General features: G+C 38.9%; 2 protein-coding genes across 6 annotated transcripts in view; both read right to left on the bottom strand.

The window, feature by feature from the left end:
- Positions 1-5,309, bottom strand: part of LOC107693205 (uronyl 2-sulfotransferase-like) — a 49,532-nt gene extending 44,223 nt beyond the window's left edge. The window contains exons 1-2 of the mRNA XM_016492493.1: positions 5,084-5,309; positions 4,933-4,946 (exon numbers count right to left, since the gene is read on the bottom strand). Coding sequence (XP_016347979.1) covers positions 4,933-4,946; positions 5,084-5,309 — 240 coding nt within the window. The remainder of the gene's footprint in view (positions 1-4,932; positions 4,947-5,083) is intronic.
- A 3,229-nt stretch (positions 5,310-8,538) lies between these two features.
- LOC107693212 (SAM and SH3 domain-containing protein 1-like) overlaps positions 8,539-24,691 on the bottom strand; it is a 52,238-nt gene continuing 36,085 nt past the window's right edge. For 3 of the 5 annotated variants that reach the window (XM_016492498.1, XM_016492503.1, XM_016492502.1), the window contains 12 exons: positions 21,994-22,126; positions 20,789-21,189; positions 18,984-19,055; positions 18,699-18,836; positions 17,892-18,021; positions 17,125-17,294; positions 16,051-16,260; positions 15,318-15,468; positions 15,069-15,197; positions 11,695-12,653; positions 9,633-9,764; positions 8,539-9,501 (listed from right to left, as the gene is read on the bottom strand). In XM_016492498.1, coding sequence (XP_016347984.1) covers positions 9,241-9,501; positions 9,633-9,764; positions 11,695-12,653; positions 15,069-15,197; positions 15,318-15,468; positions 16,051-16,260; positions 17,125-17,294; positions 17,892-18,021; positions 18,699-18,836; positions 18,984-19,055; positions 20,789-21,189; positions 21,994-22,126 — 2,886 coding nt within the window. In that variant the 3' untranslated portion in view covers positions 8,539-9,240. The remainder of the gene's footprint in view (positions 9,502-9,632; positions 9,765-11,694; positions 12,654-15,068; positions 15,198-15,317; positions 15,469-16,050; positions 16,261-17,124; positions 17,295-17,891; positions 18,022-18,698; positions 18,837-18,983; positions 19,056-20,788; positions 21,190-21,993; positions 22,127-24,691) is intronic. The other 2 variants (XM_016492501.1, XM_016492500.1) reach the window with 2 other exon arrangements.

Here is a 24,691-nt window from a genome sequence, read left to right as displayed (position 1 = left end):
TTATGCTCACCAAAGCAGTATTTATTTGATTAGATAGACAGTACAAACAGTAATATTGTGAAATAGTGTTCTTTTTTATTTAAAATTAATTTTTTAATATTTAAAACGCAATTCAGTTCTGACGCTCAATTTTCAGCACTCATTACTGCAGTCTTCAGTGTCACATTATCCTTCAGAAATCATTCTAATATGGTGACTGGTGCTCAAGACACATTTGCCAATCCTTGCTGAATAAAAGTATTCATATCTTGGAAAAAAAGAAATAAACAGATTACCCCAAACAGTACTGTAGTTTATAAACACATGCACAAACACTAAACTTCAACTTCTGATCTGAAAACCACAGATCATGAACAACAAGTGAAAACTAGTTGAAAGGTAAAGGTGTACCACTGGAGTGGAAAGACGTATTACCATCTTGAACTTCCTCACACTAGTCGAGCTACATAACAGCACTGCACTTGAGCACCGTCCAAGAGAGTGACTTAACACACGCGTGTTCGCTTAGTGTACACACACCGAATCACAGCCCAGCCAAAAGTAACACCTGCTCTTAAAGTAAACAGGACAGATGCTCATCCTCCTACTTCAAAAGTGAGAGAGAGAGACTCAGTGACCCCCACTAATACACTACATACCAGTCCCCTCTCTCTCTCTCTGGTCTGGAGTTTAAGTCCTGAAATGTCCTGCTATTTCACTAACACCTACTAACCACCATCACCCTGACACTCTGGACCAGAACAATACTGTCAAACAAATTACAAACACAACAAAAACCAATTATACCACCATTCAAAAGTTTGGGGTCATTACATTATTTTTTGAAGAAATTACAACATTTTATTCAGCAAGGATGCATTACATTTATCAAAAGTAAAAGTAAAGACATGTATAATGTTTCAAAAGATTTCTATTTCAAACAAGTGCTGTTCTTTTGAAATATTAAGCAACAACTTTGATAATAAGCTGAAAATTCAGCCTTTTCGAGAACAAATACATTTTAAAATACATTAAAGTGAAAAAAGGCATTGTAATAATATTCCATAATATAACTGTTTTTACTGTCATTTTGAACAAATAAATGCAGACTGTGTGAGCATAAGAGACATGTAGACAAACTGTGTCCACACTGCCATCAAACCAAACCCAAGACAGAACTGCGCTTTCTGACAAAATACACAGATATCCGGGAAAGTTGATCATGAAATTAGATACACTGATGCACCACACATTTAATAATGTACTAAACAATGAAACTGTGTCTTATGAGGGGAACACTAATAAGGACTGTGCCAGCATGAGCCTGTCACCACAGTATGAGGGTCAGTGAGTGATCTGACTGGAGTCTCCATCACTAAACACAAGCTCATTATCACTGTTTTTGGCACAATTAGTCTTATTCTTCATTCTTTCTTAATGACTTATTCAAGCAATATTACGTCTTTACCCACTTTTGCTTTATTTCATTATATTTTAGCTTATTTTGCACTATCAATTTTTTATTTGTTAATATTACTCGATTTTTTGCACTGTTTTTTAACTATTTGATAATAATTTCTCGTTCTATGCAGCTGCAAATGCTCTGGCAATACCATTGTGGAGTTTTTCATGCTAATGAAGCACACTGAAATTGAAGATTGAAGAGAGAGTGTGTTTCTGTGGCCAAAACAAATATTACTCTGTGTACTCGCCTGCAGAGAATAACTGTTTTCCTTTGCCTGGCTTTATGAGCGCAGCACATCCCTGGCTGGCCATAGCTCATTTGTGACCCTGGACAACAAAACCAGTCTTAAGTCGCTGGGGTATATTTGTAGCAATAGCCAAAAATACATTGTATGGGTCAAAATGATTGATTTTTCTTTTATGCCAAAAATCATTAGGACATTAAGTAAAGATCATGTTCCATGAAGATATTTTGTAAATTTCCTACTGTAAATATATCAAAACTTAATTTTTGATTAGTAATATGCATTGCTAAGAACTTCATTTGGACAACTTTAAAGGCACCCTCAGATTCCAGATTTTCAAATAGTTGTATCTCAGCCAAAAAAAAAAGAGGGTTTGTCCTATCCTAACAAACCATACATCAATGGAAAGCTTATTTATTCAGCTTTCAGATAATGTATAAATCTCAATTTCGAAAAATTGACCCTTATGACTAGTTTTGTGGTCCAGGGTCACATTTGTTCAATCATTTCCCACAATACATCCAGAACATCTACTCTGCAAAAAATTTGCCATGTATATACGCACAATGCCAATGACATGTCAACAGTTTGATTTTATGCTCTGGCAGTAAGGAAGTCAGCTGTTGTCCCCCATTTAACTTGATTCAGGAATGTAGACTGAGGTTTAAAATATGCTGAAATAAGGAATTCAGATCTCTCTACATGCACATGTGGCCATAACACTACAAAGCTACTGCTGTGGACAAGACTGGATCTTTGTACCGTGTTTTGGGGAGTTTAAGAGCTGACTGGCAACCATGGGTGCTCCTGGTGAAGGTGTTGATGGTAAAGGGTGAGGCTTGAGCAGATGACAGATGAAAGTGGTTAAGAACCCACTTAACAGCCACTTGGAAAAAGCTGAAGTGTACCTCAAGAATGCATCGCTGTATTTGTTTAAAGAAATAGTTCACCTTTAAAAATTTAAATGTAGCCATCATTTACTGACTCTCTTGCTGTATGATTTTCTTTTAATCTGTGGCACAAAAAAGGAGATGTTAGGCAGAAATACCATGAGGGGGGAGTAAATGATGACAATGTTCGGTTTTGGTTGAACTTCCCGTTCCAATAAGATGTATTTTTGGTTCACTGTTCAGACAATAACTGACTGGTTTCCATCTTTCCATCTATGGAAACTTAACCCTGTAAAGTCTGACATATGAAATAGGCTACTAGTCAGAATTTTCTACTTTCATTAAATGCATATTAATACCAATTGACACCCTATAAATCACAATAATATGTCTATAGCACTTTAGTTTTAAGTATAGCTCTTTCACTATAGCTCTTTAGTTTTAACTGTTGCAAGTTGCAAGATTGTTTGAAAGACAGTTTTTTTCAGCAAAGATTTCATCATTTTGATAAAAAGGCCTAAGAAATCTGTGTGTCAAATATGATACAGTAGCCTTTATAGTGTTAAGATGACCTGACAGATTATAGATGAATTGAAGGTAAGTATAGACGGCTGATCCACGTGCACATTACATCATTAAAATGATTAAGAAGAGCACTGACCTCTTTCAAAAACACACTAGCAGAATGAAAGCTTGAATGCTCATGGTAATGTTATTTTCAATAACATTCATAGCAACACAATGACACAGACTGCTCTTTATGACAGCACACGATGACCCATGTGCTCTGCATCTCTCTTGCTCTCACAGCCCTTCTGCAAATTTCTGCACATGACAGCTCAACATAAATCAACTTAAATGCAGAAATACTCACACTTTACACCAGTGATTGTTTTTTTCTTTGTCCCAATGGAACATGGCATTAACCTGCCTATTACAAACATTTAAACAGTAATTAAACAAAAAATTATTAAAGAAGTTGTCATTTTATTGCTTGTATGACAGCTAGCCCTGATCTAGTATGGACTACAAGTAGGCTATATTTCCAAAAACCTAAATCAAAGCTTAAGCTTATATCAAAGCATTTATTTGCCTCTAACCTGTGAATAGCATACCTTTCAGCAAACTATAGTACAACGTTAAATATACAGATTGTACATAACTATAGAAATAACAAACACAAGTTGATGCTTGTTGCATTAACATAAATGCACCATGAATATGGATTGGTTTATTTTGACAGAGGAAACATGATCTCTAATTTATATCAGCAGGCATATACTGCTTGTGTTTAAAGGCAACAGACAAATGCATAAAGACTGAATAAGAAAAACAAACAGTTCTTCATTCTATATTATTATAAGTTAAAGGCATTGTTCATCAGGCACGTGCACAGGTAGGGCTCAACCTGTGCAGAGCACATGCCCTTTTTGCCCTTACATTCCGAAGTGCCCTTTTTTTGGTGATTATATATATATATATATATATATATATATCTTCAAAATATTGGATAAGAAAAAATTAGTAGTACAAAAATAAAACGAAGCCAATATTACAAAATATAACATTAAAAAGTGTATAAAATCACTAGTTTTTCTAAAGAAACTTTGTCCAACAGCGACACCAGCAGGTAAAGTTACAGCGGGAGTCCGAGTCTCTCTCGCCTACGCTGAGCCCATTGAGTTTTAACAGACCAACTAAAGCGTGCAGTGGTGGGGTACTTGAGAATGAATGGGGGAAAATCACGTGAGAGGATGAACAATATAATGGCATTAATGGGAAGACTCATTTAAAAAAGTAAGTAAACAACTCTTATTGTAACCACTTTATTACGTCAAAATAAGGCTTGAAATGGTCTGAAAACATGATCTGTGGGAGTTTTAGCTAATTTTTGAATGTAGTATTCTATACTCTCCGCTTATCATTAAGATGTGACCAGTTAAAAAAGGGGGGGAGGGGTGCCCTTTTTCAGTTTCAGCACATTCCCCTCAAAAGGTCTGTGCACAGCCCTGTTGTTCATCATGAATGAAAATGCTGTCATCATGTAGCTACTACACAAGCTTTTGTTGTTCCAAAACTGCATGACTTCGCACAGTCCCCATTCACTTTCATTTGGTGGGGAAAAAAAGATGCATCTAAAGTGAATGGTGACTGAGACTGTCTGCCAAACATCCCATTGTGGTCACACAGGTTTGTCAGGTTTGTGAGGGTGAGTCTAAGATGACTTAGGTAAACTGTCTCTTTAAACGAACTCTTCAGATATGTAAATATCCCCCAACAGCCTCACAACCCAAACCTGTCTGATCTCAGACACGTTTTCGTTTGCGTAAAGGTGAGGACGCAAAAAAGCAAACCTGTCCAAACACGCCTAAACAAGAAAACGCGCAGAAACCTCAGACAAATTCAACATCTGCCTCGGCTACACACAACGGAAATGTTGGACACTTTGATGCCGTGACGAGACAGCAGTCGGTACAAGTCTCCAACGGTGAAAGCGAATCTTACCGAGATACTGCCTGATCTCCAGCAGAACTTTAGGGGGTCCTCCGTTCAGCTGGTAAAACAGTGAGCCGAGACAGAAGAGCAGCAGTGTGGCCATGCAGAAACCATAATCGCGCAGAGAGAAGCGAAGCCCGAGAGCCAAGAACCAGAATCTCTTCCTGCTGTTCCGATCCGTGCTGTGACTCGCGCTGTGATTGTTTAGACGGGGACTGCTGCTGTAATTCTTCATCGTCTCCTCACATGGAAGCGCTGAGAATGGTCGTCACCCATCCGCCTCTTTAGATACAAACTTTTTAGTCAACATTTAAACAAAAACTAAAGTCACTTCACAGATCGATGCACACGCGTTCAGACGTTCGCCCCCGCTCGGTCGTGTTTTCTCGCCTGCTCTGGCTGAGCTATTTTTGCGAATGAAGTTGGGAATCCATCCTCTGCTTTTTGGGGTTAGTGTCGGTGTCAGATTACTGAATGTGGAGGAAAAAGTTCAACCGGAGGATGGACTCACACTCACGCGCTGCCGTGTGCAGCTGAGCACCACCAGGCGGAAGACGCGCGAAAGCGTCAGTGCAGTCTGAGGAAAAACGAATAGTCCTACAACACACACATTTAGCTGCAAAATCGCTAATTATTTTAAATTAATGCAAATATTTTTTTTAAATACACATTTAATAAAAAAGATCAACAAATAATTGTGCTCTATCTATCTATCTATCTATCTGTCTGTCTGTCTGTCTGTCTGTCTCTGTGTGTGTGTGTGTGTGTGTGTGTGTGTAAAAACAGCTGTGCATTTGGAGCCAAATTTCCATGTCATACTGTTTATTCTGAAGCAAAGGGCATTAAAGACAACAGCAAAATTAGAAACAATTTAATTAAATATTCAGCCAAGAATCAAATTCATGACTGAGCAGTTTTTGACAATTTGAACAAGCAAAACTAAATTTGACTCTTCCAGCCATGCAGGTAAGTGTTAGAATGATAAAAGCAGTCTGCCTCACAGTGGTTTCATTTATAGTGCAACACAATATCTTTTATTTCAGTGAGGCACTCTAAATCAAATGAAATTACGTCTTTATTTAACCCACTGGAAATATAATCATGAATGCCAAATCAGAGGTGAACAAGGGCAAAAATAGGCCTCCTCTTTAGCTTCAAGCTGTGTTTGTTATTGTCTGCCCGTTTTGGATATATAGTTTCCTGAGGGTTTTGAAATTATTTGATCAAAGATTTAAAGTAAAAGAAAGAATAGTTTGTCTCCTAACTTGTTCTCAAATTTGGATGTTTATTTGCATGCAGTACTGTTGATACTATTGTCAAGATAATTTATTTGTACTTTAATGATAAATGATCTAAGTGTCACTTCAGTTACTGATGCAATAAGGCATCAACTATATGCACTATAGGTCCCTATAGGTATATCCCCCTCTCATTTTTATGAAGATAAAGTTTACAAAAATAGATCAATGGGGTTGTGTCATTGACATAACTGCTAGTGTTTTGTATAAAAGTTCCACCGAAGGACACTGGCCTCAGACAGGCTGAAAAATAATATACACTAAATAGTTCAAAAGTTACAGGGTTTTTTTCCTGAAGGAAATTAGTAGTCTTATAATACTGTTCTTTTGAACTTTATATTCATAAAAACCTGTACTCTTTTCAACATTGATAGTTATGTTTCTTGAGCACCAGATCTGAATATTAGAATGATTTATGAAGGATCGTGTGACACTTAAGACTGGAGTAATGGCTGAAAATACAGAGTACGGGAGAGCAGTCAGTGTAGGATATTTTTTATTACACCTCAAAGGGACACATTTTTAAAGACATTTGTGTTTGTAAATACACAAGTAAAACCTTTATAGACAATCATTAGCGAACTTAAACCAGATAAAATCAAGATAAAATTTTTATACATATATTTTACAATGGTCACTGAAGCATGTCACTAACTATAGGTGAAAGAGTATTGTTATGATGTATAGTACAGCTAATAATTACATTTGATGTAAAAGCAAAAATAAGTTATTTAAATATCAATTACTTATACAGAATGTGCAACCTCAGTTAATAATTTCATATATGTAATTAAGACCCAGTTTTATATCATTTAAGTTGAAATAATTAACTGGTCATGGTTAGTTCTGTAATTAATTAACAAGTGATTATAATTCTTTTTTTTAACAGAGATTTGATATTTAAACAGCTCACCTCAACCATCAACATCTGACCTGAAAACAAACTCCTTTAAAAAAACTGTAAATGTGTCAATTTGTCATCTCATTTTCTCCACAATGGAATAAAAAACAACTTGCATTCTTTAATAAAGTGCATTTTTACAGTAACATTTCATGAAATATATTTTCGATTTTATAATCACATAAAAAGCCTCATTGTTATCAAAGCACTCAACTGATGGCAATTTGAAGGCATCCATTCTGATACAAAGGGAATTTATCGATTCTCTACTGCTTAAAATGTTCATTAAAACCTTGAGCATTCCTGCCTATAAATTGTGCTGCGTTAGATACAAAAGAGTGAATGGCATGAGGGAGAAATACAGTTCTAAAGCAAGCTTTCAAAAACACCATTTCCTAAAACCGCAAGGCCTTAGGGAAGCATGGCTGGTGTCTTTTTGTAAATGGAAAACCAAAGGATTTGCAGAAGCAACTATGCCTACTGAAAGGAGTTGAGTTTTGACCTCAGTTGCTCAATCAAAAACAGCCTGAGAGTGACTGTGGGAGAAACTTGCTCCATTGTGCTTAATTTGGAGTGATGTAATGCTTTAAATCTGTGAGCAGTGATGACGTCATGCTAATGCCTAAGTGACGTAACAGACATCAGCTAATGTTTCATTTAGGAACCAGATGCTGTCTGCCTTTACACACATCTGTGAGAGAATCACCAGATGTGTAAGCAAATTTAAGTCCATAACAGTCATTGTGTTCTAAATGACAAAAAGAAATAATGCTTCATTGGATATTTCTTCTTCCCAATTTTGAACACTTTTAACTCCTGGGTAAAGCACCAGTCTGCAAATGTAACTAGTGTCAGAACACTCCTCTAAGTTAGTCACTCACTATCAGTTTTGATGAGATTTTCTTGTATTTTAAGGCTAAGACTGTGTGCTTTCAAGAGCTCAAGGCTTTTTTTACGATTCAAAATGTCTTCAACACCCTAGTCAAAGTGCAAGGCAATCTGGGACAAAAGAAAAAGAAAATAAAACAAAAATGAGCACCTGTACACTTTTCACTCCAGCAAGCATATTACAGCTGTGTGATGCATCACTGGCATCAGAACCGAGTATGATAAGAGGTACACGATATGCAGGAGTATCATTTTCAAGATAACAGGCAACATAAATTGATACAGCTGATACAGTAATAAACTTTGATATGCCGCAACAGCCGAGTAAGTGATGCGTGTTGAATATTGCGTGTTTAGAAGACTGGGAAGATTAAATGTGCTGTGAATATACAGTATTATATTAAGCAGATTATAAGGAGTGATGCTAAAAAGTTACCTTGAAGAAAGAAACAAATGAAACCGTTTTTTTTTTTTTTTTTACAAACATAGAACATATTTGCTAAAACCGTGACCAACTATTGGCCTAAAATCAAAATGTGCATTGCTCTGAATATCCCCATATGGCAACATCATGCTTTTGGGAATGACTCACCCAAGAGTACACATCTTTTCATATACATACTGTATGCTTTGAGAGATAAAGTATATTATATTAACAAACCTGCATGAAATGACATTGCTTTGGCCAGGTGACATACTCTTGATACTCAATGTGCTTCAATAAGCACTAAAAACGTTTCCTTTACAGTTTTTTTTTCTAAATAAATCTCAAACTTCCTGAAAAAGGGGTTCAGAACAGTCTTCAAATTTATACAAAAGCATAAATTCTCAGGGAAAAAAAGTGTGCTTTCTTTCAACAGGCAGATGTTTCAGGCCAAAACTAGATGTTTCTATGGAAACATCTGTTGATAGGCCCACAATAACAGTCCTTGGAAGCCAGATCAGTCATTTCTGAAAATGCCAAAAGGCTATTATAAGACAGAAAGGTGGGAGGAAATTCAGCAGCTGTTGTGCAGGTCTGTCCCTATACCAGCAAAATTTGATCCATTTAGTCAAGTTCATAACAGCACATGTTAGTATTATGACTGTCCTGAGCTGCTGGCTGTGACAAGTTGGGCTTCACTGAGAAGAATACGTATGTGATGGTCCTCCTTCAAGCCCGCTTCCCTCGCTTTCGCCTGGTTTAAGGACGACACATGATCCAGCGTGCCAAAGCCTGCATCCAATAGAGGGGCAGAATACATGGGCATTCCAATCGACACGAGCCAATCAGACACAGAGCTCATGTGAACAGGAGACACTGGCTTCCGATACATGTCAGTCAGACCTCCTGAGGGAATCTGTGGAGAAAAGGAAAACACAAGGGCTAAATCTCAGTGCTAATGCAGGAAAGTAAATAAGAGTATTATGATCTAATTTGACTCACATGCATGTGCTAAATCAAATAATGGAATCTGCTTAAGTAACTCACAGCCATGCGGTGCTCCTTGCGGAGTTGTTTAACTCTGATCTGATCCAGACTGGACGCCACGTCCTTCACTGGCTGCTGAACGTCCTCTGAGTACCTCTGTACTAAGAGCTGAGGAATACCACAGCGGCCGTGCTGAGAAACACAGAGAGAAAAGGAAAGATTAGCCAGGAAAACAAGATCTAGTGAAGTTCACCACCTCATTTAAGCGATTGGAAAACATCTCTAACAACCTTACAACCCTGTATGGCCCTTAAGAGACGCACAAATTCAGTCATCAAAATATAAAAAATATGAGGAGAATTTTCCTTGCTATTGTTTTGTTTCAAGCTACGCCGTGATTAGTGCCCAGCTAATGTGAGCGGCGCAACATTCGCCTCAGACTGTGGACTCCGAATAACAACAGAAATTATCAGATCATAAAGTTTATTTCATGTGGCTTTTTAATTGATTTTACGGTTGGTGGAGACCAAGCACACTTGGAAACGGAGTTTAACTCACAAACAAGCAAACTTTATGTGCCAATTATAGCATTACAAGGCGAGTAAGGCTAAATTGTTTGTTTAGTGTGAGATTCAGAGCTCTAATGCTAACATCACCCTGTGTGGCGTAACAAAGATCCAGTTTAATCATTTTCAGCCCGTCTTTGTTTGCACACCAAATGGCCATCTTGTCTAAAACAGGCAATGTGGCATCATAATATTGCACACCAAGCAGTTTTTTATTGTAGTTAGCTCAATACTCGGCCATCTTTGTGAAACAATCAACAATCCAAGTACAAAGCTCACACAAGCAGAGCAATGTTTTGATAGCGCCACAGAGCCACAGTGTTTACACTCCTCAGGGAAATCAAACAATGAACAGCAAACAAGCTGCGAGAGGAAAAAGTATTTAATTTATATTGCACGCACACATTAGCTTTAACTTGCAAACATCTTGTTAACTGAGAGATTCATTCAAAATCTACTCAAAGAGATTCAAACAATTTCTTGTGCCCAATTTGGGGTACATCCCATAGGCTGTGGGTCCAGGCATAATAGGATTGGCCGCCAATAAAAAGCACTAAAACTCCAGGCAGTCTGAAACCACAAACTGTTCCAGTGTTTTCATATTAAAGAGGGGACATTTTTCTCCTCTTATTCACCTTTTTTTTTTGTTGGATACTCTCAAAGAAGTGATTTGGAATCAGATTTGGTTTGTTGATGAACGTGGACATTACACACCGAGGACTCAAGAAGATATACCAGACTCAAGATGCTCTGCTTATAAATTACACAACAAGCGAGTCCTCCAATCCTTCCACTTTGCCATGACCGAAAGGACTTTTTAAGGATACAGGATATGCAGCAATAGTTATGTTTGTGCATTTAGCAATTAAAAATAGCCGAAGAAAAGAAGGAGACTCCGACAGAAACCTACTGCATAGGTACTATAGGAACATCTTCTTATATGGAAACTGATGAGTGGAAATTAGTGTTTGGATGAGCACTGATTGAAATGTATGTTTCTTTCCATTTCTCTTGACACTTTCAAAAGAACTTCCAGCAGTAAATGGAAGGAAAAAATACTCCCAGCCATGACTTTCCAGGGACAGTGGCATGGTTGAGTCAAGCCCCCTACTGGTAATCATTGTGCTTTTGTTTAGTCTGCTAACCTTTTTATAACTACTATAGTGCTGCCATTTTTACCATATGATGCAATTCATGCAAACTTGAGGTCACATGAACATGAAGTCCATTATTAGGCTATAATGAAGGGCTCCTCAAATCCCTAAAAAGTTCTTCACTGCCCTGAAGAGTTGAGCTCCAACCACAGTCAAAAACACCTGAGCAAGCTAATCAAGGTCTTCAGAGTTACTAGAAAATTACAGGAAGTTTTGCTTGATCAGACTTTGAGCTAAACTCTGCAGGGCCAGATTTGAATAACTCTGCCATACGGTGTAACATTTGCATTTAATGATTCCAAAAAGTTCTGAAAGGAGTTTATTTTGTGAGTGCTATGCACTCTACTACTACCTGAAAATTGTGGTTGGCAACAGCAGAAGTGAAGTGAAATCATGACTTACTTTATCAGAGTACGGCTCTTCGGTGAGGTCAATGCCTTCCAAGCGCATCCTGTCCTCCAGCAGAGTCTCCAGGTCAGTCATTTTGGCATGGGAGATCTTCCTGCTGAGGGCAACTTTAGCTCCGTGGATCTGAGGACATGCTGATTCAGGTAGGTCAGACAGCCAGGGTGGATTCAGAGCTGCCGCAGATTCACCTGGTGATAATGGGGTTGACGGGGAACTCGCGGAGGGAGTGGTTGGGGTGTAAATGGGTTTTGGGGGTAGGGTTGGCGTATTTGGCACCGAACCAGACAGCACTAGTGAAGGATGGCGCAGACCATTCGGCAGACGTTCTTTGGACTTTTTAACAGGCACAGGAGGTGGGACAGGTGGCTTTTTAGGGTGAATCCGTGGAGCGGGGCTAGTTGGGGCAGAAACCGGTTGGCGGTTTGAGGTCTGAGCAGCAGGCAATGGACCGACCGGGCTGAGAGAAAGCTGTGTGGGAACCATAGGTCTCTGCAGTGAGCCCGTCTCTCTTCCAGCCTTATCGCCACTCTGGTCCAGTTTTGATTCTACAGGATCGACCTTTGTTTCTTTTTTGTTGCTCTCTGGCCTGCCTTTATCCTCACTGCCACTCTGGTCCTTCCTCTGATCGAAGGCCTGCTCCCAGTGTATATCCCCCAGAGAATGCGAGCGCTTCCAAGACTCGGGGGTCTCTTGGGTACCGTCCAACTCCTCACAGCTTCGGCTGACCGGTATGTGGGAGGTCTGTCCTGCTTTGGACCCCTTCTTGAGGCCGAGGCTTCGCAGACTGAAGCCCTTTATGGGCCGGGGCAGAAAGTTCTTCGGGAACTTGCGTTCCTTCTTGGCCTGCTGCTGAAGAGCTTCAGTGGAGTGAGTCATGGGAAGTGGAGACTTTACACCCCCACAATCAAATCCAGATGAACCATGGCTGTGGCGCGACGCCTTGCGGCTCTTACCTGAAACAGAGAGCCGTGCCTTCACATAAATTTATCAATCACATATAATTCCTTCCTCGAAGGCTTCAGATGGTTCCTTGTTTTTTTTTTAGTTCCTAAGAATAACTCTGATGTCGTGAAATGACTGTCCCTGATGATCAGTAAGAGCTAGTACTGCATCAATTTGGTTTCACACATGAGTGCAGCTCTTCAACTTTATTACTGATGCATGCATGCATGATATGCACCGTTATTGGTGTGATTCATGCATCGTGTAAGTGTTGAAATATATGTACTACAATCTGAACGAATGTGATGAAAGCTGTCAGAAAATAAATTGCAAACATTTGCACCTTTAGGTGTACAACAGCTTGTCACCAGGGCAGTATCCTCAAAGGTGTTTTATCTACCCCTAAAGGGTGGATATTACTACCTTAAGGGTATATAGAGCATCAGCAACTATGTACTAAAATACACCCTTCAGGGTTACAAAAGGAACAAAAGTGTACATTTGAGGGTACTACTACATTGCACATTTTTATCCTAAATAATTTAGCATGTTGTTTTAGGCAAGTATTATCAGCCTGAGTTAATGTTGGTTAAAATGACTTGACATGTTGTTTCAAAACTGTGCAATGTCTCAGTCTGCAGTTAGTTAGTCATACAGATCTGGAACAACATGAAGGTGAGTAAAAGATGCCATTTTCATTTTTTTTTTTACCATGCAAAACAGAATGAGTATCTGTAACGTAACTAAAGGTATGAAAAAGTATGTTGCTGAACGGGTTAATGGTTACGTTGTTTAGCAGGTACCCAGAGGCACAGTTCATTACATATTTCAGTTACAGATATGTTCATTAGTTGTAGTGAATTTTTAGGGATTACTTAAGGGTTAGTTGGTTGGGTGAGTGTTAAGTGTGAGTGTTAAGACATTAAGTGAAGAAAACCACAAGTCCAGATTATATTTATTTAGAAAGCATAATTTTCTGCCAATTTTCCACATCAAATATACTTAATATGCTGAGCATAGAGTTAGTAACAGTCAAACTATTTAAGATTAACAGAGGCACAATGCTTTTAATATTATAAAAACAGTTAATAAATAAAATGATAAATGAGTATTTATATGCAGGAACCTTAAGATAAATGAAGATCATAAATGACAATGACATGGTTGAGAAATGATGCAATGATCTGGAAATGAAAGAAAGAAGCATTCAAGGATGCATTTAAAGTATTTTTCCTGGGCCATCAAATATACTTTAACAGAATCAATGACTCAAACTCTAATGGTGACAAAGCAGTGCATGCTTTAATAGTGAATATAATAAGCTCTGTACCGCTGCTCTTACAAGAAATGAGTGGAAATGTAATCGGCACAGATAAAATAATATCAAGAGATGAAAACAGATGAAAAAAGCAAGCAGATCAGAATGCTAGAGATCACAGAATGGATTTATTTTCCAATTTGGCAGATTGCACATATTTCTGATCCATCCTAAACAATCATACTCCACACACACAAACACACACACACACACACACACACACACACAGAGAGAGACTCATACACTGACATACACAACAGGAGGAGGGATCAGTCAGTGTTATAAGATGCCAGTAGGAGGTTAAGAAGACAACAGAAGAGTGAAAACCTTAAACACTCAATTTCTTTGGAAATAGAGAATGAGATACGATACTTTCTCTTGAATAAAATCCTTTAAAAACAGTAGCTCCTACTTTTACACAATCTACGTAAAATATCACCTTCCAAACGTATGCGATTCATCCACTACATTTTGTATTTATAAAGTCTTTTCTTTTTTAGGCACATAAGAACTTGTGCAATATGACCACAACAAACGCCACACAAATATGGAGTGATATTTCTTGAAATGGCAAAAGGAGAGAGGAGGAGAGACTTTAAATTGAGTCTGAAATGAATCTGCGTTGGTTTTGCCTGGAGAACATTCTCAAAATCGTCCTGTTTAAGTCCTGCTGTGAGCACAAGCCTTGTATTTGTTTCTCTGAGATTCTGTCTGTCTCTCTTTAGATTTTTCTGAGGCAGCGGATGGATTCTAATCTGATCAGTTAGCAAGACTTGCTGCGGTTTTTGGATTTTGGATTTCTAACAGAATGGAAGAAAACAGGAGTAGGAGTCTGGGGAGGCTGGATAAGAGAGTTAAAGGAATGATGACAGAGCGTCTCTAGAAGCAGAGAAGCAGATAGAGAACAGGGCACAGCAGATGTGACAGACAGACAGGCTTGGGTTAAATCCAGATGTGATGACAGGTTCTCATTGGCTGTTAGGACACGGAGTCATGGCAGAGAGAGAGGCGTGGCCCAGAGGTGAGAGGATGGTGTCATGGTGTTGCTACACTAGGCTGGACATGGTGATGCTGTTGGTATGGAGATGCTAGACAAGCGCCTGATTACCATTCTCTAGGTTTTCATTGCTTTCGTAGCAACCAGAGTCCCGTGGGGAGTCGGCCATGAGGCCACGCCCCTCACAGAGGAGTTTCTCCTGAGAGCCAGAGAGGGCGCTGCGCTCCGGATCACTGCTGCCTAGAAAACACACACACACAAAGTTAGGAAATGCATACACTTAAATATTCTTTTATAAACGTGATAAATGTATAAAGACACATTTAGTACATAGTGTATTTAGCATATGTGTGTACTTACTGTCGTAATCCTGCAGTAGTTCTACAGCGGTCATCAGTACGGCACGGTGTTGAGGATCTTTGATGTTGAGCTCATCCAGATCTTCTTCCTCTAGTAGCTTAAATGTGTCCAGGTCCTCATACCCGTTAAACAGGAATGTAGGCATGTGCTCCTAAAATACATACACATACATTCACAGATTACACACCCAGTAGAGCAGAAGCACTATGTAGCTAAAAATACCCCACTCCACCCTGGAAGTTCATCTATAGTGGGATTTATGTGTGGGAATGTTTCCAGACTTCAAACTCTTTTGTGACGGCCAGCTATCATTATAGTCCATTAACACACTAAAACAACACAATGAGGCTTAAAATGCATCCTTGGTGTCTATTGTTTGAAGCGTAAGGTCTGTAATGTGATGTTATTTAGAGATATAATAATGCAGGAGCTCGTGGGAGGTCTGAAGGGTGTGTATGTCTCTGTCTTTAAATAAAACTTTTAACTGGCATGGGGAAATGACCTCGTCCCACTTTCTCATAGTTAATCTGCTTTAACAAGAGCTGACCATCTTTTCAGACCAGCATCCACTTGTTCATTTTCTCATCTCTCCCCACCCTGTTCTTACATTGTCTGTAAAGATTAAAGATGAGCCACACACTCAGATTTATGCTGGATGATTATAGATAAACCAATCAAATTTCAAAGCATGTACATATCTCAAAAAAATGGCTGTGTGTGGTCCCTGTCTCACTTTCAGGTTGATTCTCTCCAGAAGCTCCTCGACTGAGTTGGGTTTGGGCGGCCTGCCCTTCCTCCTCCTCCGAACTGCTCGTTTAGGCTTCTCCTCTTCTTCAGTCAGCACATCCACATAGATGAACTTAAATGTGCCCACCTTGTTATTGAGCAGACCCATCCATGTGCCCATGGGCGGCTTACTGATGATATCAATCACATCTCCTCTCTTGAAAGAGAAAGAGAGAAATTTAGTGAGATTCAAAGTTCTTATTAAATAAAAAAGAAAACACCCAGAAACTAATCTAAAACATATTTTCAAATCTGCTAACTGAATTATAAATTGCCATGCTAGTTTTAATATCTCATATTATCCTTTCCACCTAATTAAAATGGTTTTTACTCAAATTAATATTTATTTATTTGCTAAGTAACCATGTAATAAGTTGGACCCCTTCATGTTTAATCACAGTGGGTTGTAAAGGTCTAAAATTTAAAGGAACACGCCACTATTTTTGAAAATAGGCTAATTTTCCAACTCCCCTAGAGTTAAACAGTTGAGTTTTACCGTTTTCTAATCCATTCAGTCGATCTCCGGGTCTGGCGGTAGCACTTTTAGCTTAGCTTAGCATAGATAATTGAATCTGATTAGACCATTAGCATCTCGCTCAAAAATGACCAAAGAATTTTGATATTTTTCCTATTTAAAACTTGACTCTTCTGCAGTTACATTGTGTACTAAGACCGACGGAAAATTAAAGGTTGCAATTTTCTAGGCCGATATTGCTAGAAACTATACTCTCATTCCGGCGTAATAATAGGAAAAATATAGAAACTCTTTGGTCATTTTTGAGTGAGATGCTAACGGTCTAATCAGATTCAATGATCTATGCTAAGCTACAGCTAAAAGTGCTACCGCCAGACCCGGAGATCGGCTGAATGGATTCAAAAATGGTAAAACTCAACTGTTTAACTCTAGGGGAGTTGGAAAATGAGCCTATTTTCAAAAATAGTGGAGTGTTCCTTTAATTTAAAGTAGTATTAAACACAAAACTATTTTAAGTTGGATTAATTTCCTGTATGTGTTCAGTACCTTAAGTTTGAGTGAGTCTGTATCATATGGACTCGGTGTGAAGTCAGTGTGAACTCTAGCTCTGCCGCAGAAAGGGCCTCTGTACGGAGGCTCTTCATCATCACCATCCTCACTCCTCACACTCTCTCTGTTGCTGGCCGATGAGTCTGTGGTGCTCACTGTCTGTCCACCTGTGAGAGGACCAACACAATCATTACAAAAGCACTGGATTATTTCACCAGGCCAAAAATCATTAATCAGACTGCCAGAAAAACAAATCTACATAATTTAAGGCACCATTAATGTCTGTAGCACAAACATTCAATGTTTCAATGAAACCGAAGTAGTGACAGATCTTTTCATACATATTGTGAAATATATAACAGAGTTAAATAGATCAATGAAAAAAAAAAAAGTGGGATAGGGATTCATCTATTCATCGCCTATTGATTGGATGGAATGGAGGCAGATCTGAATGCAAACTTGCAGTCGATTGAAAGAAAGACGGTTTTATGCACTAAATGATTGGAGAAGTCACCAGACAGTAGTCTATAGTTTCCAATGGATGACTTATTTATATTTTGATTAAAAATTTCAAGGCTAAAACTAATTTTAAAAAAAGAAACACATACATTACTGAATTGTTCAAAATAAGATCAATAACATGCATATATTGTGAATTTCCATTTCATGCTGGCTTTAACACAGTGTTAAGATAAGACTAATATGAGCAATAGCGCTGCTTGCACACAAACAAACACACACACACACACACCACAAACACTTACTCATGGAGCTCTGCCCACTGAGGGAGCTGCGCAGACTCTCTACAGACCCTCCTGCCTTGAGTTTGGGCTTCTCTAGAGAGTCTGTGTCTGGCTGAGGAGACTGAGGACAGGGCGTTCCATCTGGACTGGACTATACAAAGAAAAAATGAGAGAATTGAAAGTATATTATTGAGAGAATGAGAGAATTGAAAGTATATTATTATTTATAAATGAAAAAATTAATAATATGGACAGCAGGTAATGCATATAATATAAAACCCACAAAAAGGACAGCTGATTGCAGCACTGCTGTGAGATTAATCCTCTAGTTTAACAAAGTAATTACACTAAACTGCCACTAGGTGGCACTCCAACATAATATGATTACAGGGAGCGAGACATGGTGTTGGCACAAAGTTCTCTTTGCACAGATGAGCTCAACACTGATTAACACACATACATATCCAGAGATCTACATTAAACATGCTAAAAGAGATGACGTCATATAGATGTAAACTCTTGCCTCAGTTGTAACTAAAACCTAGTGAGCTGCTTACAGAGGCAGCATTTTAAGACAAATACATTTTCAACAGCATGTGAATACAGGCAGTGGGTGTGTATTCAACACTGCCAGGGAGTATGGCCACTTGTAACCAAGCTCTAGGCTACATTAAGAGATGTTTGACCCTAGTTTGAAACACAGAAAGTGGGGCACACATGTGCTACTTCCCTCTTGAGTAAAGGCAGGGTCTCACCTCTGAACAAGCTTGCTATATAGCACATAACTCAGCACGGTCAAAGCAAGCACATGGGCATCTGTGTGTGTACCTGTTCAGAGAGAGACCCGGCATATTTCTTGGACATGCGTTTCCTCATAGTCTCTTTCACAGACTTGACTTTCTTTCCTAGAGAGATACGGGACGTGGTGGGAGATTTCACAGCGTCCCTGTACAGAGCCTCCTGCTCCTTATGCCAGAGAGAGAGAGAGGGAGAAAGAGAGCGATTAAGCACACTGAAAGCCAGCTGATCAACACAATTGGATGACAAACACTGCAGCTGCATATGAGAGCTGAAATCAAGAGGAAGCGAGAGAAAGAGCGCATGTGTACTCACACTAGGCTCGGTCGTGTTGACCACATGGAGGGCACGATTAGACAGGTCAAATCCTCCAAAGCTACATGTTCTCTGTGTGGAAAAAAGACAATTACTGTGAATTCAAGAGCAAATGAATATATTTAGAGAGAGCCATTTAAAACGATTCACAAAGAGTCTCAATGATTCATGCTGCTCTTTACAATGGAAACCACGCATTTTAAAATGACGAGCTGCCAAAAGAAATAGTTCATGGTATGACCTGATTTCCTATTTAACTCAAAATAAAATCTTTCAGCAGTTGTTTAGCATTATGTAAATAAACCAATGCTTTCTTGTAAAACCTTGATGAATGAACTGAAAATTGGTACTGAAAAAATAGTGAGAAATAAAAAACAAATATGAACTGACTTAAGGCAACATCTTACATCGCTCAAATACAAGCGATGCATTAAATTTAAATAAACTGGCTTTTCATTTTATGACATTTTGTTGAAAAGTTCTACAAAAGCAGCAGAATAAGAGATATACGGTTCAAAATAAACAGAATACAGATCAAATGTTGTAGTACGAGACGCTGTTGCATATTGCATGGAATAACATCATGCACTTTAAAAGAAAAAAAATCTCAATAAAAGAGAGTAGCACATACAAAAAAAAAATAGCATTCATGCCTAGGCTGAAAGAGGAATTTCCAACCCAAAATGGATGAAATAGTTCACTGATGAAGATCACGGTCATGTTCACATTCACTATGAATGACGACGAGGATCTGCAGACGACAGACTCTACAAAGCTGCAGAAGGAACTCCATATTATTTATTTTCTACCACTCTCCACTGTCTCTCAAGGACTGAGAGTTTCAATTATGCTCTGACACACATGACTGACTACAAGAGAATAAGTCAAGAAATGAAAGGAGAGAAGCTCAGGACTTGAGGTATTGTCACATTCTATTTCTCTTCTACACCTTTCTTAGATTATAAAATTTTGACTCCATACTGCAGTAACATGAGTCTAGAGTAATGAGAAGAACTGGTGGCTAACTGACAGTCTAAGGGATTTCTAGCTTTAATAATTACCCGAGATGGGTGAAGATTTTAGAAACAAAATGCATTTTATGACAGCACAGTTCATATTTCAGTATCAGACTTGGTCTTGAAATATAACTCAAGCACTTTGTCTCTAAATTGTACCCTACTGCAATTCTCTTCTGCAGCTTTGCAGCAGCCTGTTCCTCCAGTGCAGCAGGGGGCACTGTAGATCTGCTCTTCTGGCACACTCACAGACTTCTGCTGGATGCGTAAGAGCACGCGCTTGGTGCAGCGATCCATGCTGGATGCCCACTTCCTGTTCGCATCTCTTTCGTCTTCCAGGAGCCAACGTCTGTCTGCTTTGCTCAGCGTAACGGGCCTAACCAGCCCGGTCCAGTTCAAGTGGCCATACAGGCTGCGTTCCACCACGTATGTGATGTTGAGCTCACTAACCGCCGTCCTTCCCTTCAGACGCCTCGGTGGAAACAGCCAGCTGCCCACTACTCCGCCCCCACAGCTCTTCCCCTTCTCCCTGGCCAATGGAAGCTCACGAGTGGGAGGGGAAGCGGGCAAGGTGGAGGAGGGAGCGATGGTTTTCTGAGCGTTGCAGGAACGCTGGTAGAGCAGGTGCTTGGTGGAGTACGCGTAGTTTGGGTCAGGCTTATTGCGCTGCCACATAGAGACCGGTGGCCGTTTGGTGTTGTTAATGTCTTCTAAAGACACCAGAAGGGGGTGCGGCTTTGGGCGGGGCCTAGTGAGGCCGTAAAAAGCGTAGACACTGTCAGTACTTACCCCGTGTGATAGAGATGACAAGGCCTTCCGCATCTCTCCATCTGTAGCCGAGCGGGAGACTTTAGCATTGTCGTCTCCCAGACCCTCCAATTCGGAGAAAGAGGAGCCACTACCCCCCACTACACCCAGTCCGGATCCAGCACTACTCTTCCGCGGAGGGCGGATCAGGCCGTGGGGATGTGCGCCGGGGGTCTTCACTAACTTGTGAGCAGGTTTCCAGGCGTCAAGGCTACTGGTGGAGGGCGAGGTGGTCAGGCTGTCCGTGTCCCCATCCAGAGAGAGCTGCTCTTGGGCAAGAGAGGACAAAGAAGAGTCTGTGCACTGGGCCGGCTTCTTGTGGATTTCCGCATACAGAGCGTTTATGTCATCATATAAGGGAGCTGCATCCAGACTGAGCGAATCTGCAGAAACAGAAAGATCAAAACAAAAACTTCTATAAACTGAAATATCTATATCTATTCCAAGCAATACTGTCTCATGAATTATTTAATAGCAGTGGAATAAAGTATGGATAAAAATTAATATCAACTAAAGATAAAATTAGAGATGCACAATATACAAATTCTGGCCAATAGTATTAAGCTGATAACTATTTTCATGTTCTCGCTAATAACTGATAAATTGCAGATAGTACAATTCTATTCTATTTTGTCTACATGGCATTCAAATACATTTCATGTCAGAAAACTACATATATAAAAAAAAAAAAAGATTTCACGTCAGTAAGATTTTTTTTTGAAAGTCAATGCTCACTAAGCGTGCATTTATTTGATCAAAAATACAATAAAACATTAATAGTAAAAAACTATTACAATTTTTCAGCAGCCATTATGCCAGCCCATGTCATATGATCCTTCAGATATCATTCTAATATGCTGATTTGGCAATCAAAAAACATTTCTTACTATTATTCTTACTAATAATGTTTATTATCATTTTCAGGTTTTGTGGAAACAGCGATTCTTTGGTAAAGTTAATAAGAACAACATTTATTTGAAATGTTCCATTTAATGCATGCTTCAAGAATAAAAATGCTATTTTCTTAAAATTCTACTGACCCACAAACTTTTGAATGATAATGTTAATTAAATATAAAATACCAAAAACTAATATTAATTGTTTTAAATGCTACATATGTGCAGCATGAGAAATGGATTTTTGAGATTTGCTAAAAAAGAAAAAAAACTTGAGTCTTTTCAAGCTACCTTGTGAGCCATGTCTTTTGCTGTCATCCACTTTGATGAGCTTCTTGCGAACACGTCGAGTCGAGTTGACCAGCTTGTGAAGCCTCTTGAATTTCACAGAGTCCTCCTGCTCATCATCTGACTGCTCCACAGACTACAGAGAGAAAACTCAACTTCAGTGTTATATCACCTCCTATGATCATAAAATATGTAACATCTTTCACACAGACATACACAAAAACAGAAAATGATGGCTTCAACTGGTATGAAAAGATTATGACATGTTTAGGATGGGCTTTTGATATTAAGGACATTACTTAATGGAATATGGAGTTACGTGTTATGAAATTTTATGTCCAGGAAAAACACTTAAGTCTTGTTTTTGAACATAACAGATGGGTATGATGAGTGAGCATTTGTGGTGGAACAAATCCTTTTCTTGGTCCAAATGAATAATTCATATAGGGACTATACTGCTGAGATCATTTATGATGGATCACTTCCCAAAACAAACATCTAACATAACCTCACAGTTAACACATTTATGATACTGAAACCTCTGATACACAAAGACTCTTTAATCCCTTCTACCCAAATCACAAACTTGCAAATTGCAATTTTGAAAAAAAGTCATTGCACACCAAAAAAATGTTGTTCACTGCAAAAGTACACCACATTATGGGATGGCATGCTATTTTTTAACTAACAGGATATTATAATCTGCTCTAACCACAGACTGTTTTTAAACCATCAGGAGAGACTGAGCTGTTTTGACCAATATCAGTGATTGGCAATTATATCTTTGTACCCCAACACACCACACACTTAAGTGTTCCACTAAATCACTGAGGTTGAATGTGATCCGTTACTGGAAATCTAAAGTTCAACCACATGCACACACAAAATCTCAATGGTTCACTATAGGCATCGAGTAATCTTTCCTAATCATTCAAGGCCACAATGACCATCATTCAAAAAGAAGAAGAGTCATTGTGATGATAGACGAGAAATATTGGATACACGGCTAATAACACTGCTCAAACAGCTCAAAGTGTATTCCGAGAAATAGAGCAGAAAAACCCATTTACATCATAATCAAAAGCACCCATATGAAGAAAATAGCGTCAGGACAATCTCATTAAGGACTTAAGGGCTGCTCAAATCCCATCGCCAACAAGTTAACAAAATCACATTTTAAACAAGAGCAAGGGAGGAAAGAAAAAAAGAAGAGAGAAAGAGAACAAAAAAAAACAAAAACAAGAATGTGTGCAAAAATGTGTCCAGCTGTGCTCCTACCAGGAGTAGTTTCCTCTAGGTTAGATGTAACGCAACACCATCTCACGCCGAGATGAATACAAACCATAGACAGTTTTTTGAAGGAAACTCTGCAATATCTGGAGGCAGGGGAGTGACTGTGGCAAAAGCTGCGAGTTGTGTGTCCGGAAACATTGTGAAGTCTGCCATATGACCCCTGAACATCCTTAATGGTCTTCAGACGAGAAAAGGAATGTGGGCCAGAGAGAAAAAAGCCTGGTCTGGTTGCAGCCCATTCATATACAGATACAGTACATCCTCTGTGAAAACGGCTACTAACACTGACCCCAGATCAGCTCACTCCGGTGGAGCCGTGATGGGTCACTATACTGAATGCAGCTGACATTGATCTCATGACAGGGGAACCCTGTGGACACACAGCAAGCTCTCAGTGTTCGGATTAATGTTAAACTGAGCTCAGATCAGCGGGATCCCCAGAGAGAGCTGTGCCCGTCGGTTTAACCGTTCGCAGACTAGGGCTGACCCATTTCCATTTATAAATAGGAGATCATCAACCCAGGGGCCAAGATTCCTACAGAGATCAATTTTCTCATTCAGATGCTGAGATTCAATTTGCACATGCTGATGTGTGGTAGAGACAGGCAGGAAGAAATGTGTGTGAGTGTGTGTGTGTGTTTCAGAAACACCCCCAGGGGCTCAGAGATACAGGGTCTTTGTATAAATAAGATTTGCTTACCTCATTTCCACTCCTTTTGCTATAACGGGTAAAACAGTACAAAGGGAGAATCTCCCGAACAAATGTCCGGGTCATATTTCACCCCAATAAAAGAATTACAAATTACATTTATGAAAATAAAAACTTTTTAAGGACTGTTCAGATTTTATTTTTTTGAAAGATAATCTTCCATCACAATTAATTACACTTTTTTAAATTAATTTTCGTAAAAAAAAAAAAAAATCTCATTGTAATGTGGATTATTGTAATTTCTAAAGAATAAAAAATGTATTGTGAAAAATCTACTATAAATAAAAAAAACATTTTTTTAATATATATATATATATATATATATATTAGGGCTTGTGCTGCTTTTCCATAGTTTTTTTCTATGTAAACACGGACGTGTTTGACTGTTGCGCTCACGTCTCTTGTATGAAACGGCATTTCGGGGTAACGGCTGCATTTAAATGAATTATTATTATTATTATCATTATTATAATTTATGCAGTTTAGCGCCATCTGCTGCCAGAGAGTGAAAGTGCGCTTTCATCCAGAGCGTCTCTCACATGTTCCGCCATGTGCTTCTCGTCCACTCTTATTTACATCGGAGTGCGCATGCGTCTTTCACGCAGCATACAGCGGTGTTGTGCACTTTGACCAGTTGATGGGAAAAGTATTCTTAAAATGCATTCAAAATTCTGAATAATTTGTTATATGTAATTATTC

This window comes from Sinocyclocheilus anshuiensis, unplaced genomic scaffold, assembly GCF_001515605.1.
Source record: "Sinocyclocheilus anshuiensis isolate Anshui unplaced genomic scaffold, SAMN03320099.WGS_v1.1 scaffold810, whole genome shotgun sequence".
Classification (NCBI taxonomy): domain Eukaryota; kingdom Metazoa; phylum Chordata; class Actinopteri; order Cypriniformes; family Cyprinidae; genus Sinocyclocheilus; species Sinocyclocheilus anshuiensis.
This window is presented reverse-complemented; position numbering and strand designations above follow the sequence as displayed.